The sequence below is a fragment of the Eretmochelys imbricata genome, chromosome 1, assembly GCF_965152235.1.
Source record: "Eretmochelys imbricata isolate rEreImb1 chromosome 1, rEreImb1.hap1, whole genome shotgun sequence".
NCBI lineage: Eukaryota > Metazoa > Chordata > Testudines > Cheloniidae > Eretmochelys > Eretmochelys imbricata.
This window is the reverse complement of record NC_135572.1, coordinates 18,259,376-18,273,570: the sequence shown is the minus strand read 5'-3', so window position 1 is coordinate 18,273,570 and position 14,195 is coordinate 18,259,376. Positions and strand designations below refer to the sequence as shown.

The 14,195-nt window shown below is 46.7% G+C and overlaps 1 protein-coding gene across 5 annotated transcripts in view; it reads left to right on the top strand.

Annotated features, from left to right (window-relative positions):
* The window catches only part of NARS2 (asparaginyl-tRNA synthetase 2, mitochondrial), a 90,882-nt gene that overhangs the window by 43,018 nt on the left and 33,669 nt on the right, over positions 1 to 14,195 (top strand). For 4 of the 5 annotated variants that reach the window (XR_013344833.1, XM_077807494.1, XM_077807485.1 and 1 more), the window contains 3 exons: positions 3,572 to 3,704; positions 13,241 to 13,339; positions 13,484 to 13,521. Coding sequence is in view for 4 of the 5 variants with exons in the window: in XM_077807494.1 (XP_077663620.1) it covers positions 3,572 to 3,704; positions 13,241 to 13,339; positions 13,484 to 13,521 (270 nt within the window). In the remaining variant the exon portion in view is untranslated. The remainder of the gene's footprint in view (positions 1 to 3,571; positions 3,705 to 13,240; positions 13,340 to 13,483; positions 13,522 to 14,195) is intronic. The other variant, XM_077807513.1, reaches the window with a different exon arrangement.

The window sequence follows — 14,195 nt, the reverse complement described above, 5'->3', positions numbered from 1 at the left end:
AGGCCACTGGTGTACTGTCTATCATGCTGACCAATATTGTCTTGTTTCCTTGTGCTCCTCTGGCTGTCCGTTTCCATTGGTTGTCTCTTATCTTGTAAGTGATGAGCTAGGAAAATGATTTTTCCAACAGCATTATCATTTGTCTCATTCCTGGTCATTACTGGACAGTGGAAGTGCTCTTTCCTCCAAATAGTACTGTATAAACTTTTGCAACATGGAGATCAGAAGGAAGAGCTAACTGATCAATAACATGCATGTTCCTTTTTTTGGAATCCTATGACGCTTTTGAAGCTTTTTAATTTTTTGTGGTCTTGGGTTTTTGGGGTTTTTTTTTTTCTTCTTTTTAACCCTTCTGTTTATCAGAATTAACATGAATGGAAACTTTTGTGATCAGATTTTTGTCAGCTGCACATCCTCTTTCAGTGTGTACCCTTACTGAGTTTGTCTCGGATTCCATGTACAACTCCTGCACTTCACTGCTTCGCGTGAATATCAAGGAACTCTTAATCTTTACTAGGAGAGTTTATGTTTTCCTGTATGCTGCCTACCGTTAAAGATAGTGGCAGGTAAAGAATAAACCGAATGGCACAGCTAATCTAGACCCATTCTACTGTTCGTGATCACAGCTATATTCTGCTGAAGCGGGGGTGGCGAACCTGTGGCTCCGGAGCTACATGCGGCTCTTGAGAAGTTAATATGCAGCTCCTTGTACAGGCACTGACTCTGGGGCTGGAGCCAGGGGTGGCAGGTTTGTAGAGATTTTGGTGGAGCCCAGAACCCACCCCCGCCCAAACGCCGCCCACCACCTGCTCTGGGAGGGAGTTTGGGTGGGGGAGGAGGTCTGGGGGTGCGGGCCCTAGGCTGGGGCAGGAGATTGGGGTGCAGGTTCTGGGAGGGAGTTTGGGGATGGGAGGGGGTGCAGGGGTAAGGGCTGTGGGGTGTGGCTGCAGACGAGGGGTTTGGGGTATGGGAGGGGCTCAGGGCAAGAGTAGGGCTGAGGGCTCTGTCTGGGGCTGGGAATGTGGGGTGTGGGAGGGGCTCAGGGTTAGAGTAGGAGTGTGGGGGGTGAGGGCTCTGTCTGGAGCTGGGGGGTTTGGGGCTTAGAAAGGCTCAGGGCTGGGGCAGAGGGTTGGTGTGCAGGGGGATGAGGGCTCTGGCTGGGGCTGGAGATGAAGGGTTTGTGATGTTGGAGGGGGCTCAGGGCTGGGGCAGAGGGTTGGGGTGCGGGGGATGAGAGCTCTGGCTGGGGCTGGAGATGAGGGGTTCGGGGTGTTGGAGGGGGCTCAGGGCTGGGGCAGAGGGTTGGGGTGTGGGGGGATGAGGGCTCTGGCTGGGGCTGGAGATGAGGGGTTTGGGGTGTTGGAGGGGCTCAGGGCTGGGGGTAGAGGGTTGAGGGTGTGTGTGGGGGTGAAAGCTCTGTCTGGGGGTGTGGGATCTGGGGTGGGGCAGGGCTGGGGATGAGTTTAGGGTGCAGGCAGGCTGCTCCGGGACAGGGGCCAGAGAGGAGGACTCCCCCCAGCCATTTCCCTGATGGCAGCAGTGAGCTCTGGGGGAGGAGCCCCCCTTTCCCGCCCCTCCAGCAGCATACTCACCCCCACCACTGTCACGGCATGTGCTCTAGGGTCCCTCTCAGGTCCAGGAATCTCCCCCACCTCCCCCATGGTGGGTGCCGGGGGGTGCTGTGTGCCCCTCCCCTGCTGTTGCCCTGACTGTAGTCTCACTGGGGGTGAGGGATGGGGCTGCCCCTTGCCCAGCATGGGGCAGGAGTGGTGACTGCCGGCGTGGGGGCCCCCTGTGCTGGTGGAGGGTCCCGCCAGAAAAGGGAAGTGTCTGAGGTGGAAGGGCAGGCTCAGAGTCAGTCTGCCCTGCCAGTGGAGATGGGAGTTGCTGTAGGGAGGCAGCATGGAGCTGCAGGGCAGAGGCGGAGGCAGGGAGGCTCGCAGTGGTGGGCCGGGGGCAGCAAGCGGGGGCCGGGGGACACTCAGGGGAGGTGCGGGGGGGGGGGCTGAATATGGTGGAGCTGGGCCCCTGGGCTCTGAATATTGCTGGTGCCAAGGTACCTCGTGGAGATATAACTCGCCGCCTGGCTGGAGCTACAGGTGCCAACTTTCCAATGTACCAGGAGGTGCTCACTGCTCAACCCCTGGCTCTGCCACAGGCCCTGCCCCCACTCCACCCCTTCCCGCCCTGTCCCCTAAGGCTGCCATGCCCTCGCTCCTCCCTTCCCCCCCGCCCCAAACCTCCTGCATGCCACGAATCATCAGCAGGTGTTGGGATGGAGGGGGAAGTGCTGATCGGCAGGGCTGCCGGTGGGTGGGAGGCGCTGGGACCGGGGGGCAGGGAACTGATTCGGGGAGTGCTGACTTATTACTGTGGCCCTTTGAAAATGTACATTGGTAAATTCTGGCTCCTTCTCAGGCTCAGGTTGGCCACCCCTGTACTGAAGTGTAGGGGTGGGAGTGACAAGGCTGTTTAAGCCGCTGGCCTATTGCTGTAAAGCTCTCTCCTGAATTAGAACTTCCATGAATCTGGCAGTCTTCAGATCACAATGGAAAACTTGCTGCTTTGAATGTAACCTTCCCAGGATAAAAACAAATTAAACTGAAAGGGGTTGACTTTCGGTAGGAAGAATTTTTGTGGAGGAAGATGGTGATCTGGAAGGCCCTCAGTTTCCATGCTAATGAATTTGGCATAAGAGAGAGAAGAGATGAAATAGATTCCATGGAAGGCTGTTGGGCAAATACCAAACAATTAGGAGACAAGCTTTGAGCACATTTAAGTCACACAATGCCCCAGATGGGTCACTGGAAGTGGGGATTGAATGTGGGACCTATGGATCTAAAAGAAGGAGTCTCTACTCCCTGAAATGAATAAGACCCGGGTCTATTTATCTCAAAGGCTGTTGCAGACCTGTAAACCTCTGTGGACCAGCCATTAGAGGGCGGCAGAGAGCCACACTGTGTAAGAGAAGGTTACAGCGATACTACAAAATATTTCCTGTTGCCGCTAGCACCTGTTCAGTTGCATCGGTGATGGGAGCCCTCATGTCTACCAGACTGCAGTAGCTTGAGGCATTTTTACCACTACTATGTCAGTTAAACCTGTTGAAGAGCAGGTGTGAATAACATGGTCGAACAATAGTGTCTGGCAGCTGGAGCTTTGTCTGTCCTGAGCATTGTGATGTGCCAGCATGTCTCTGAGACCCTGATTTCTGCAGTGTTAGCTCTCATTTACTAAGAAAAATGTGTCTAGCACTAATGTGGATGGCAAAACCCATCCACATGCCATATGTTATCTGAATGAGGCTGACTCAGTAACAAAGAGGTGGGAACTGCCTCACTTATCTCAGTGTGTTATCTCTGAAGCATAATGATGGCAATTTTAAATGACAGTGCTGATAACTGTTTCGCTGAATCAGTTTAACAGAAAGATCCCAGCTACTCTGGGATTGTGGGAGGAAAATGGGATTGTAGGTGGAGCTTGGGTAGAATGTACCCATCTGTGCTCCCCGTTCAAAATCTGCCTTCATATCTTGTGTCTAAACTGCATCTTGTTTCTTTTTGCATTGCAGTGCATTTACACAGGTGTTCACCTTCGGCCCAACCTTTCGAGCCGAGAACTCTCAAAGTCGCAGGCACCTGGCAGAGTTCTACATGGTAGAAGCAGAGATGTCTTTTACTGAAAGCCTCCAGGACATCATTCAGGTAGGTACCAGTTTGTGTGTGATTTTAAAGGTATTGGAGCTTTCTCCTCCATTCACTGTGTTCAGCCTCACAGGCAGTGGAGTTGAACCTCCTATCTATATGTATATACATCTCCCCACTGTATTTTCCACTGAATGCATCCGATGAAGTGAGCTATAGCTCATGAAAACTTAAGCTCAAATAAATTTGTTAGTCTCTAAGGTGCCACAAGTACTCCTTTTCTTTTTCCTATCACCTACTGTAATCTCTCTAGATAAATCAGGAGTTGTACTGAAGACAGCTAAGCATTTAAGCTCTCTGTGAGCAGAGGAATGGCCATTGAGGGGAAATGAGGAAGGATTTGAGAAAAGGGCTGATCCAGTGTGTGAGCCATTGGCCAAACAGAGATATCTACGACGTGCTCCAGGACAGCGCTAGTTTTTAATACAAAGGAACAACCTGCAGAGATTACTATTCCCAGCGTGTAATATTCCACCTTGATTTTAGCAGAAGGCTGGAACATGTAATCACTGCTGGTCTTACCTGCGTACTAAAGCTGAGATGAGAGCCATTTTGCACAGATGCCACCCTCTGGCTCTCAGAAAGCACAGTTTACACATTGCTGTCCTAGTTGTTCTGAGGACCCCACCTCCTGGGGCTTGTGGGGAAGAGTCAGTCCAGAGGAAATAGAGAATTAGAATCTTTCAGAATTTCTCAGGTTCTGCAATTCAAAAATAATTCAAAGTTCTGAAAGGTTTATGGGTTTTGCTCTGTTTAGAGGGAAGGAAAGAACTTTTCCCCTTTGGCTTTGAGAATTTTTGTTGTTGTTGTTAAATGTCTTGCAAAATCCTAATTTCTCTGGGTTCTCCCCTCCCCCCTCAATCTCTGACCACCATCAGCAGCTGTGAGAGAAATTCTTCTTCCTATCACAGTGGTTTATTCTACAGGTCACATTCGGGATTGCAAAATACTTATTCTTGTGATGTTCTTATTTAAAGAAGTAGAGTTCCTGTTTCTTGAAATCACTGGGCAAGCCATTAAAAAATATCTGAAAGCTGCACTAAGGCCTCAGTTAAGTTTCTGTTTCTCCATATGTTTTTAGAGAAACTGATCTAAATGCAACACCCTTGCACAGCTCAGTGCACTGTGCAGTTTTTCTGTTGAAAGTTTGTTGTCACTGGGTTTAGTGCTTTACAAAGGATACCCAGTTGAAAGCCCTGGCAACTAATGGCCAAATTTGCATGCGTGGGTGTTTCAAGTTAGGTTTCTAAATCCATGTCTTGGTACCAAAATACAAACAGCCTGATATTTCCGAAGTGTAGACTACCTGCACCTCCCATCAGTGCCAGTGACTGGGAGTTTTGGTTGCTCTATTCTATTGGATATCAAGCCATTTGTATAGGGGCGTCAACATGAATACACAAGCCTTACTTCAGGCTCCTGCGTGTGAAAATTTTGGCCTAAGTCCTGACACTGCCCTATTGCCACTGAGGCTGACCTCTTACCCAGATGGGCTACGTGTGTGTGTGTGTGTGAGAGAGAGAGAGAGAAAAGTTCAGGATCTCTGTCCATTCTATCCTTGACCTCTTTGATACAAGCAACGAGGACTAGTTATTGCCAGCACAGGAGTGGTGGCTTTGGGGCTGTAGACGCCTGCCCACTAGGAAACAGACTGAGATGGCAAAACTTATTTCGCATAAGCCACCAATAGCTCATACCACTTTTCATTCAGTATCTCCCAGGATGTGATAGTTTTTTTACTGTCATCCTGTAATGAAAGGTACTGTGTTGCATTACACAGTCCCCAGAGCTGTCCCACAATGTTGCCAACTCTTGTGATTTTTATCCCCCGTCCTGTGGTACTCAGCCTCTTTTCTTAAAGCCCCAGCTGCGGGAGTCATATGATTACATGAGACTCTCAGCTTTCATTTAAAAACCAGTCAGTTCCTAGTCCTCAAAGTCATGGAGAAGAGCTTGAAAACATGACCCAAGTCTAACCTGAAGGGTCAAAATCCAGAAGCCAAATAAAAAAGCACCCAAAATGTATTATTTAAAAAAATAAACCCTCATGATGTGGGTCTTGACTCATGTTTTTTTATGCTTGGGGTTGACAATACTGCATCTGTTCCCAGTTGTTTTTCTTATGGTAGTTAGTGAGTATTTAATTCTGAATAATTATGACTTTCTGCTCAAGCAAGGGAATCACTTTAGAGCAGATGAAGCTAGGTCCCTGCTGCTCTGGTTGCTGTCACCTGGCCACTGACAGACCGACAGAGCTGGGCTTTGTGTGGGGGAGTTTTTGAGGACCCGAGTGCGAATAGTGTTCTCGACATTGTTGACACTATATGTGCTGCGTTCACAATGCCAGACATCCAAGACTGAAGGGGATATATGCAATGCTTTAATAGCAACGTATGCACTTATTCGTCTGCTGTGATGGCTGCAGGCTCTTTAAAGACAGGTTTCGCATTCAAGGAGTTGTGTCAGATCCCCTGATTAAGCAGATATCATGGAATTAAATCTTGTCAATGTCCACTATATCAGTGCAGCCTTAAGGTCGAGAGTTTAACCACACAAGATGGAAAATTCAGAATGAAGAAGTCTACATCAATGAGAACTCCACTCCCTTGGTCCTATCCATTATGACATATGATGACATCATTCTACTCCGATTCAGAGCCAGTCCTCATCACCATGGTATCTGAGCACCTTCCAGAACTGCTCAGAACAAAGGCTCAGTCCTGCTAGATGCTGAGTAGTGTGATTCCAATCTAGCAAAAAACTCAAATACATGCTTGCTTTTGAGCAAATGTGTCGTAGTCCCATTGGAGTCAATGGGGTTGCTCACATGCTCGAAGTTAAGCACATCCTTAAGTGCTGTGGTGGATTGGGGATCCTGCATGGTGCTGAGCACTCTAGCCAAGTCTCCTGATTACCGTGTCACATGTGGGTTATTCTATCTCCTCTTCTCTCCGAAGAACATTGGGCTATGTCACAGAATAGCTAGCAAATATTATAACAGGAAGCTATTATGCAGGCTACATGAGTAGGCTACTAGAAACCTGTGGTGCATTGACAGGCATGATGCCGAAGGATACATGCCACTAACTACCAGAGAGGTGCACCAACAGCACACTAATATGCATATGGACGTTATAGCTGTGAGAGTTTGGCTGAAGAATTTATAAATAGTTGCATGAAGAAAACCTTAGCACTATTTGGGGGAGCAGCATTATCCCCATACGCTTCCTCGAGGGAAGTATAGCTCCTCATAGACAGACAAACGCCTTTTCCGTTCTGTTATTTTGTTAACCCTTTCTGAGGTCCCGTGGGCAGTTTGAATTCCTTCTGCTTCCTCTGATTTTCTCCACGCTCTGTTGCTTTGTCAGCAGCACTTCATGGCCCAACGCCACCTTTTGCTGCTCTGCACTAGACACTGTATTTGGACTATTGAGCAGCTGGTGGAGGTTAGGCTTTACCCAGGAAGATGGGTTAAATTTGACAGATTGCTGATGAAAAGGCAGCTTGGCAGAAGCAGTCATGTCACTCTCTTTCATGCAGACCCTCCCTTTCTTCCTCCACGGATGCCGTTCCCCGCTCCAATTGCCCTGAGTTCCACCCCCCCACCCCCCATTGACTTTTTCCTTGCCCATCATGGGTCTGGTCCAGTAGTTCGTGTGCTAGGCTGGGATTTGGGAGACTAGAGTTCAGATCTCTGCTCTGCTCCAGGCTGCTTCTGTGATGCTCTGTCCTTGGCCTTTGTGCTCCTGATTTGGAGTGTTGTGCAGATAAATGTATATTGCACTAATGGGGGCTGTATAAGTACCTTAGGAAGAGCATCAAAAAGACCCGACCAGTCAAACAAACTGTAGCTTTGAACAATCAGTATCCACAGACAGACTCCCATACTGCCTCGGCATGATTCCACGTAAAAATAGTTTAATAAAACGTTAACGTTGAAAAAACTGAACGCTTTTTTTTCTTAGGAAACAGCTTCTTTTTGTATCATCATAAAGCATTTGTCAAGGAACGCAATATGTAATGTAGTACAAATGGTATTGCAGTTGTCCACTCTTATACATGTTAACTTAGTCATTCACAGTCCTATGATTTGGCTTGCTATCAGTCACTCTCAGTGAGATCTCCAAAAACCGTACAAAAATACTGACTTGGTAATGTTAAAGGTATGAATGGTTAAAGATGAATGACCTGCAAGATGAGATGGTCTCATCTCTTAGCTAATCACAGAGGTTGGGCAGGAGATAGTCCAGAATGTACACCTTCATTGCCTTTGTCTGCATTAGTGAAAGCTGGGGGAGAGAAGGAGAGGGGAGGGGCGAAGCTGGGACTGGCTGGGTCAGGGGACTGGGACTGGGATGGAAAGCCTGAGTGGAGACTGGGACTGGCTTGGTTGTGATAATGGGACTGGGATGAGGAGCCAAGGGTGGGGGAAGAGACCAGGACCAGTGGAGGGACGCGGAGTTATTTAGGGCAGAAGGGGTCGAGCTTGGAGGGAAGGGGCAAAAGAGTCTGTGCGTGTTAGAGCACACTGCCCTCCAGCACCTGGCATGGAGCTCAACGTCCATGAGTCCTCAGTTCCCCTGCTGGTGCAAAGCATCACTGATGTAAAGCATCCCATCCTCCACTAGTGCTGGTCCACATAGGCAATTACAACCTACTACTGCTGTCAGTTACTCCATTAACTCAAGTGGCAGAAGTCTGTGCAGTGCACCTAAAGGTTCCAACTCTTCTGATGACCCATGTGGGTGTTAATATGATACCCCATGATGGAATATTTCAGCTTGCTTTCATAAAATCCGACTCACTTGCACACACAAAAACTACATTAAAAGAACATTATTAGGGTTGCAAAGTCAAACACTCATTAATTAGGAAATGCCAGAATTAAGGTTGCCTGTGCAACCTTAATTTAACCTGCTTGTCCATATGCATTATGATACAGTCTTTAATTACATGGTTACATAATATTTTCCCACAGGACCCCTGCCTCATTCAGTGCGCGTTGTGGCTGGTGCTCTGGGGGTGAATCAGTGCTATATAGTAGGGGAGGCTGTTATCTGCCTCATTTGTTACGGACGTCGGAAGGTGCATAGTGAATGAGACAGGGCATTGCAGGAAGAGAAAGGACAGTCTTGTAGTACAACTGAATGCTGCCCTGAAGAATTAGATTCAATTCCTGCCTCTGCAATAGAGTTTCCGTGAGACACTAGACAAACCACTTAAACCACACTTTTCACAGGTGGCTCCTAATTCTGTGTTCTTCATTTTCTGGGTGCCCAACTTGAGACACCTGGGGTCTGATGTAGAAGTGCAGAGCACTCACAGCTGCAATTGAAGTCAACAAATAAAGTGATATGTTATGCTAAGTGCACTAAAAAATCATAACCTAGGTATCTCAAATTGGGCACCCAAAATTAGTGGATACTTTTGGTGTTAAGCTCTGTGTGCTTCAGTTCCCCATCTGTAAAATGGGGGTAATAATAGCCCTCCCCTCACAAGGGGTGTAGTGATAATTAATGTTTGTGAAGTGCTCAGATAACATAATGATGAGCACCATAGACAAGCCCTTGAGGAAATTAATAATTCTGTCTTCAGAGCAGGATTTGAATCATGTGTAGTAAATAAGGCTGTGGTCAAGGAGAAAACAAACTGTTAAGTAGCTCCTCATTAAGTGAGCACTGCTCATCCTGTGCACTTAATGAGGCAGGGGTCTTGTGGAAAAAAATAGTATGTAATGATGTAATTAAAGATCATCATGCATGTGCACAAGGGGACTGAATTAAGGTTGCATGGGCAACTTTGATTTGGGCACTTCTTAACTTGATTGCTTGACTTTGCAACCTTAATAATGTGCCTTTAATGTAAGTTTTGTGTTTGTCATTAGGAAATAGGTCATTGTCAACACAATGAGAAATATTCTCTTTGCAGCTGTTCCACTGACAAATTATTTCTGTGGGTCTTTCGGAGCAATTGTTTCTTGAGGCAAACATTTCCTGTACAAAAATGGTGAAAGAGCTCCACTGGGATCCCAGAGTTGGTTTCCGGGGTGATGTGTTTGCCTACGACGGTGTTCAGTTACATCATTCATTTGCACCAGACCAGTGTAGACAGCTGGGTGACACCGCTAACTGTTCTATTGTGACACACCATGAGCACAGCCCTTGCTCTCTAGAATGTCGCTCCTTACACAACAGCTATGCACACAGCGGAGGTGAGCGAGTATCTGACATGAATCTCACCATTTTGTGTGAGGAAGCATGAAGAGGATAGGAATATCAGTGCATGAAAACTCGGGTGAATCGTGACAAGTGCATGATTGTGCTTGAACATGTAGCAACCTGCAATCGACCGAAGACTACATCATTGTCATTGGGCATGATTCAGGGTGAACGTGAAGACAAATAATCCCATGCAGGAGTGTATCAGTGATTGTGCCTTAGGCTGACAGCAGAGATGCTCACACATTCTTCTCCATCGCACAGCAGCCCTGTTGTCTCAAACCTTCAATTTTGTTGCAAATACAGTGCTGCTTTGTTGAAATATCTACTGTTTTCATTTCAGATGTAGGCTTAGCTTGGGGATATCGAAAGTCACAAGCAGAGTACCACAAAGTTAAGGTCTGAGCTCAGAATCCCAGTTGGAGACCTTCAAGAAGTCCTCCAGCAAAATCAGGGAAGCCCAGGCTTGATGTTGTCAAGACTTTTAAAGTTTAAAAAGAAAAAAGCAGAAGAAAAATTTGGGGTGGAGGATGTTAAAACTACACCACCACCACCACTCCGCCGCTACCTCCCTCCCTCCATCTCTCCCCAGCTTTTATGCCTCCTTTATTAAGAAATAAAGGGAACAGACAAAAAAAATTTCCTTTGCAGGTAACACTTCTTCCAGGAGGTCTATAAACCTGGCCCCTCCAGTCCATCCCATCACCAAACTGCTAACAGAAATGAAATTAACAAGGCATTGGCTATATTCCTCCACTTGCTTTTGTGATATCCTATTTCCCATCCCTCCATCTTGTCCAGTTAAAATTATAACCTTGTTGGTATGTCTTCACTGAAAAGGAGGGTTTTATTGCAGCATGGGTAGGCATGCTGGCTTGAATCTAGCTAGCATGGGTAACAAACATAGTTTATACATGGTGGCACGGGCTTCACTATGGGCTAGCAACCTATGTAAGCTCTCAGGGTAACCAACAGGCTTGTGGCTTGGGTTGCTAGCTCATGCTACCACGTCTTGACTACTATTGTTACCTGTGCTAACTGGATTAAAGCTAGAACAGGTATGCCTACCTGTGCTACAGTCACACCTTCACTTTGCAGTGAAGACATGCCCCTTTAGAGCAGAGATCTTTCTTCTTGATTTTGCCTTATAAAGTACCTTGGCAATGCATATATAAATAAGAGTAACGGCAGTTAGGAAGAGACAAAGTGTGAACCATGTGGTTTTGGTTTTTCCAAAATATAACCTCAGTCTCAAGCTTGGAAATCTTTCTCAGCTTGTTTTTTCCCATACCACCCACTTTTTTTCCCGCAAGAAGAAAGCTGCTTATGTTGGATGCTGTGGGAACCTAATTCTTTCTTGAGCACAAAGCAAAAACAAAAAATAGTGCTACTTAAACAAAATAACGTTTTGGTTTCATGCACTAGATGGTACTTTCATTTCCTAGAAAGAGGAAGCTTAATGCAAAATCCCTTCGTTGCTGCCTGCTTGAAACTGGGCTGTTGTAATTATCAATGAATTTTCCTAATTTCATTTGCATAAGCCTTTTTCTTGCTAGTTTAAAGAGAGTGCAAAGTCAACTGTTGGGTCACTTGCTGCTCCGTCAGTTCAACTGTAGGAATGTTGGCTTTTAATTTATCCCGTGTAGGTGTAGCAATAATGGTAACGGTCTTTATTTCCATGTGGTAGGGCCTTTCAGCCATTTGGATCTGCAAACTCTTTAGAAACTGGAGGACAAATTCTGTTGTTTATATCCAGGCATCCCTGTTGCTGTCCATGGAGTTGTAAAGAAGTAACCGAGAGCAGCGTTTAGCCCTGTAGGAATCCATTTACCCATGGTGGCAATACAGCCCCCTCTTGGGAAGAAGGCAGCAAGTGTTTAATAATGCACAGCAGCGCTTCAACAGTTTGCGACAGGAGGTGAAGAAATACCTTCTCCGGTTGAGACTAGCTGGAGAACTTGGACAGAGTGCCTAAAAGCTGGTCTGTACTGTGATTCCAATCCACTTTTAAACCTGCTTTAGCTGAACTGGTTTTAAATCCAGTTAGGAGTTTGGGAGGAAATTTCCCCAGTGTGGAGAGGCACTAGAAGAGAGATTTTTGGAGGTCTATGTTCGCCCTCCCTGAAACACCTGTGTAAACCACACACACCTCAGCTCTGCAGCAAGGCTGTGTATGTCCCAGAAGCCCTTGCTGCCTCAGGTTCTACTGACCGGGAATTGCTGCACCTCAAATGTTCAGTTAGTCGCTGTTGGGCTAGCCAATGGCTACTAGTAACCTGGAGTAAATAGTAGATTCAGGACTCTGCTACTGAGGGCACAATCACCACTTGCGATCTGAGAGAATGCCTCAGAACATGTTAAAACCTCCCTTTTATTGGGAGGTGCTAAGCTTTAGTCCCTGCTTCAGCTGAGCTGCGGCCCGACTGCACCATTCTATCCCTGACACAGGCCTGCGGAGTTGGGACACTGCCGTGAATTGGAAAGAAAGCAGGAGGCTTAGCAAATGTTCACACCCCATCGGTATCACATTCTCCTCTACATGTACCACAGAAGAGCAAAATTCCAAAGGAAGGATATGCTTGTGGTTGGTGCACTGGGCTGGGACTCAGGAGCTCTGAGTTCAGTTCCCAACTCTACCACAGACTCCCTGTGTCATGCTGGGCAAGGCTCTTCAGCCTAGTTCCTGAAAGGTATTTGGGCACCTACCTCCCATTGAAATACCTTTGTGGAGATGTCTCTTAGTCTCTCTGTGCACCTCCTTGTCTGTAAAAATTGGAATAATGTTTTTCTTTCTCCCACCCTCTGTCTGTTTGGCTTGTAAGCTCTTCAGGGCCAAAACTGTCTCTTACTCTATGATTATACAGTGCCTTGCACAGTGGGGTCCTGATCTTGGATGGGTCCTCAAAATGCTACCATATTACAATTCATAATAACAAAGCAGGAAAAGAACTGTTCATTAAAGGGCAAAACACCCCTCATGAACTGGCCCGAGACCAACAAATACAGGCGGTAACAACTTTTCTTTGCTGCTGACCTGGGTTGCTGTTTGAGTGTTTTAAATACATGTCTTTCATTGCCAAAACCTTAAGAATATCAGGTCATCAGAAGGGAGCAGCTCTCAAAGCCCACGCCTCAGCCTCTTGGGCTAAAAGATTAAGCCCTTTAGTTAGAAGCAGGAACAAGCTGATAGGCTCTTATGTAGTCCAGCCACTAGAGGGGGACAAAGATACTCTTGGTCTGCATGTGACACGTTTTATGTCTAGCCTAGGATATATAGGTGGTCTCAGTTTTCATGCTCTTCTGTGTTTTCCCTGTTAGGTTATGGAGGATCTTTTCAAGACCACGACAAGCATCGTGCTCTCCAAATGTCCTCAAGATGTTGAGCTTTTTCATAAATATGTATCTCCTGCCCAAAAGGTAATAAACATGAGAGAAAAACTGCAATCCCCCTATATCTTGCAAACACTCTTGGTAGTGCGTAGGCCTGAATTTAGCAGAGTTCTCTTGTGTTACCCATTAAGAGTAGGTTTACATTTTTTTTTGTCTTTTGTTTTAACCAAGGGCAGGTTAGAACAGATGCTGAAGAACAAATTCATAACGTGAGTACTATTTTTGATTGCTGACATACGATATGCTGCTGTTGGTCGAGCGCCTCGATTGTTATTCTCCCCCATCCTCTTGTCATGCCACTGACTATTAATTCTGCACAATGTCTTTTAAAGGCACTAATCACAATTCCCTACCTGTATTTAAGCTGTTCTGTTTGCCCCAGGAATGGTTACTGTCTCCCTGACCACTTTGCTTGTGTGTTGCATCTGTTTCTCCTCCCCTTTGTTTTTGTCTTCCCAGACGCTTTGGCACAGGGACTGTCTTTCTGATGGGGTGTATGGCTGTGCAGTGCTTACCCCCACTCTGGGTGCTACTGCAAAATACATAGTAGTTCATAGGCTGCAGCCGTGCCCCTTTAGGCGGTGAGATGCTCCTCTTTCCTCGAAATCCCTGCTGTCCTCTATTAGCTCTATAGCCCTTGACTGCTTTTAGTTAAGAGAGGACTTCAGTCCCCATTCTGGGCCTCCAAGCATCTCCTTTTTGCTTCACTCTCATCTGAGCCCTTGACTTCTGGTGGCTGTCCATTCATTCTGCCAAGCCATACCAGGCCACCCGACCACAACTCTCCCGGGTGTTGCACTTAAGCTAGCCTGCTACATCCATGCTTGATGACAATGGATTTGTGATCTATAACTTTCAATGTTGTTATTTTTCATCTGCACAA